The following is a 3019-nucleotide window of genomic DNA, read 5'->3' as shown; positions in this document are numbered from 1 at the left end:
GGTTCATTCCTGTAACGTTTAATGCTGGTTTAGAAGCCGCTCAGTCGCTGCCCCATGTCGCATGCCCCCAACTGACGCACCAGCCAACCAGGGCGCACTGAACGCGCACAAACTGTGACAAACAAACGTATCAAAACGAAGCAAGCAAATAAATAACACGTTGTTTTGCTGCTGGATAGATGGACTCTCCGTTCTCCGTTAATCTAGAGCGCAACCTTCTTGTGCAAAGGGGGCGCCCCTCCATCCCAAAAACAAAAGCCAATAAATAGACCCAGAATCCACGGTACCACGATCAATGTGGAGCGAACCGGCAAAGCAACGATCCGGTCCAAAAACGACGTCGCACCGATCGTCGTCAACCGCTCTCTCTCTCTCTTTCTCTCGGTCTCAGTCAATTGATAACAAACAACACAGGAGGCCATGTTGACGATGGCACGCTACCGGGACGTGATACTGCTGTAAGACGACGCGTCACGCTGCAAAAGAGCGTACGGCGAAACCTACTTTGATTGATTCCTTTCCTCGCTTCAATTTGTTGCAGGGCCTTGGCAGGTCTGCTGTTCCTAGCGGTGGTAGGCAGTGTGTACGGCCGTGCCGTGCCTCATCATCGTCGCCGGGGCAGTGAGCGTGGTGTTGGCCGACTGCAAAATGTGACACTTACCAACGCGACCCTTGCCGCGATGGCGCAAACGGGCGGTGGCGGTGAACTCTCGCTCGACGGCTGCCAGATTGACCACTTCGGGCCGGCACTGTTCGCGATGCTGCAGCGCACAGACTGTCTGACGCTTCGCGGTGGACACATCCCCTCCGTGTCGTTCCATTCCCACACGCTCGATACGCTCGTGATCGACGCGACCGGTCTGCGTACGTTCGATGTAGCCGGCGGGCCCGCTGGAGGCCCGTACGAAAAGCTACGAATACTGCACATCACACGCACGGCGCTGGAGCGGCTTCCAGCGCGCCTCTCGCTGCTGGTGGGCCTAAAACGGTTGGACCTGTCGCAGAATCAACTAACCCACATCGAGCTGGACGTGCTGGGTGCGATGAGGCGGTTGCGCGATCTCGACCTGTCCGTGAATCAGATCGCGCGATTGGACGCTTCGCCCGAGCTGCAGCTGGCGGGCCTCCGCAACCTGTGGGTCAGCTACAATCGGTTGCGCTCGTTCGGGGCCTTCCCGGGCGCGTTCCCGGCCCTGGACACGGTGCGCCTGATAGGGAACCGGTGGCACTGCGGCTGGGTCGACCGGGCCCGGGCTGACATCATGCGTCACGGGATCACGGCGTTCGGTGCTGATTACGATTGTCCCGGCGAGCGCCAGGGTGGACTTTGCTGCTCCGATGACGTGCCGGGCGAGGTGGCGGCGATCGAGCAGACGACGACCGTCGGTGGGGCAGGAGGCCGGCCGCCGATCGATGATCTCACGCTGCGGGCGTCGAATCGGAGCACGATCGAGGTTCGGTACGGGGATGTGGAGCTGTTTTTGTGAAACAGAGGGCAGATGGAATAAATTTATAAAGAAATGTTGTGAATTTAAACCAATCTTGTGCATCTGTTTTTCTATTTGCGTTCCTTTTTGGGAGAACAGTGTCGACCCTTATCGCCGACAAAAAAAAACGCCTTTCAAAGTCGTTCGTCCATCATCATCCTTTAATTTAAAGAGATTATCAAAGTGATAACCCATATTTATACTATTTGCCTGTTAAGAGCCTATTATGTTTCACTACAGAGCAAGAAAAAAAACCCCTCACAAACCCTGCTCGAGATGGCATTTAATGAAAAATGGATTAATTTCAATAAAGGAAACCTCGCACATGCTTTTTATTGTGCACCGCGTTCGCTTGCTGTGCGCGTTGGCCAAAGAGAGCAACAGCTACAAATCTGAACCACACACGGGTTCTATCATGGCGAAAGAACCGAACCAATCGAAACGGCGCATAATCAGCTCACCACCACCACCACCACCACCACCATCACCACGCGATATGGTCCCTTCCACGGCACGGGTTGCTTCACAAAGCGAGGAAAGCCAGCATAAGTTTTTGGGTTGTGCCTGGTTTGAGCATCAATTGGGAAATTATTCGATCGGGGTAAATGCTCCCCGTCGGGGTCAAATTTGTCACGGCACAAACTGATCGAAACCCGCAGCCAAATACGTATATTCGGCGGCGGTTTATGATTGTCCGTGGTACGCGGGGAAGTAGTGGCCGACAGCGGCGCATCGCTTTCGCATTCCTTGGGCTAGAATTTAATTAAGCCGTCTTTTATTAACGCGGGTTTTTTGGTTTTCTGTTTGTGTGTTTACCGGCTTGTGGTGCTGGTGGACTGGTGGGTGAGTAAAATTCTGCCTTGGAATGTTTGGCTTTTCTTTCGCAAAAAGGCCCCTCCCCCCTTTTAGGGGTAGAACTTTTCCACTTTTCACGTATTCGAGAAAGTAAAACAGTGAACAAACTCTCCCGTTCCAGTCCTTGTCAGTCCTTTCTGGCCATCTTCTGTGCCATCGTCAGTTTCCATTACCGAAATGAGCTGCTCGTCCACGGTGACCAGTGTCGAACGTTGCTCACAATTACTAATCAGCCAACCCGGAGATGGGTGGGTTACATTACGAGAAATGGCATGAATGCAAAAAAAAAATGGACTAAAACAACCAAAGCTTTCATAATTATCTTCAAACGAAAAAAAAAGAGAAAAAACTCTAAGGCTAGACACCAAACAGGACGACCACAAAATGGAAGGTAACTCGGTACGGCTTTTGGCAAACCAACAAACAAACATCGAAAGATCTGACTGAAGAAAAAGGAAATATGTTGCAAAAAGAAAATAGAGAAAGTTTTACCAAAAAACGGCTGAAACTCGTGGCTGGAAGTTGCGCATTCGTTTGTACATGTACGCGGAAAGCGTAGCTGCATCTTCAACGTACTTGAGCGTAATTAAACCAACCACTGGAAAAGGGGAAGATTTTTCACGGAAAATAAGAAAATACGGAAAAGAAAGAAATTTATTCTACAAGAAACTTTTCGC

The 3019-nt window shown here is 51.3% G+C and overlaps 1 protein-coding gene across 1 annotated transcript; it reads left to right on the top strand.

Annotated features, from left to right (window-relative positions):
- Window positions 1-307: 307 nt before the first annotated feature.
- On the top strand, window positions 308-1531 carry LOC121588489 (volume-regulated anion channel subunit LRRC8E-like). The gene is made up of 2 exons (XM_041906490.1): window positions 308-458; window positions 542-1531. The coding sequence occupies exons 1-2, from the start codon at window positions 421-423 to the stop codon at window positions 1485-1487; spliced, it is 984 nt and encodes a 327-aa protein (XP_041762424.1). The 5' UTR covers window positions 308-420; the 3' UTR covers window positions 1488-1531.
- The last annotated feature ends 1488 nt before the right edge of the window (window positions 1532-3019 follow it).

Source organism: Anopheles merus, chromosome 2R, assembly GCF_017562075.2.
Source record: "Anopheles merus strain MAF chromosome 2R, AmerM5.1, whole genome shotgun sequence".
NCBI classification, from domain to species: Eukaryota; Metazoa; Arthropoda; class Insecta; order Diptera; family Culicidae; genus Anopheles; species Anopheles merus.
The sequence above is the reverse complement of the archived record's forward strand: the minus strand, read 5'-3'. Positions and strand labels throughout refer to the sequence as shown.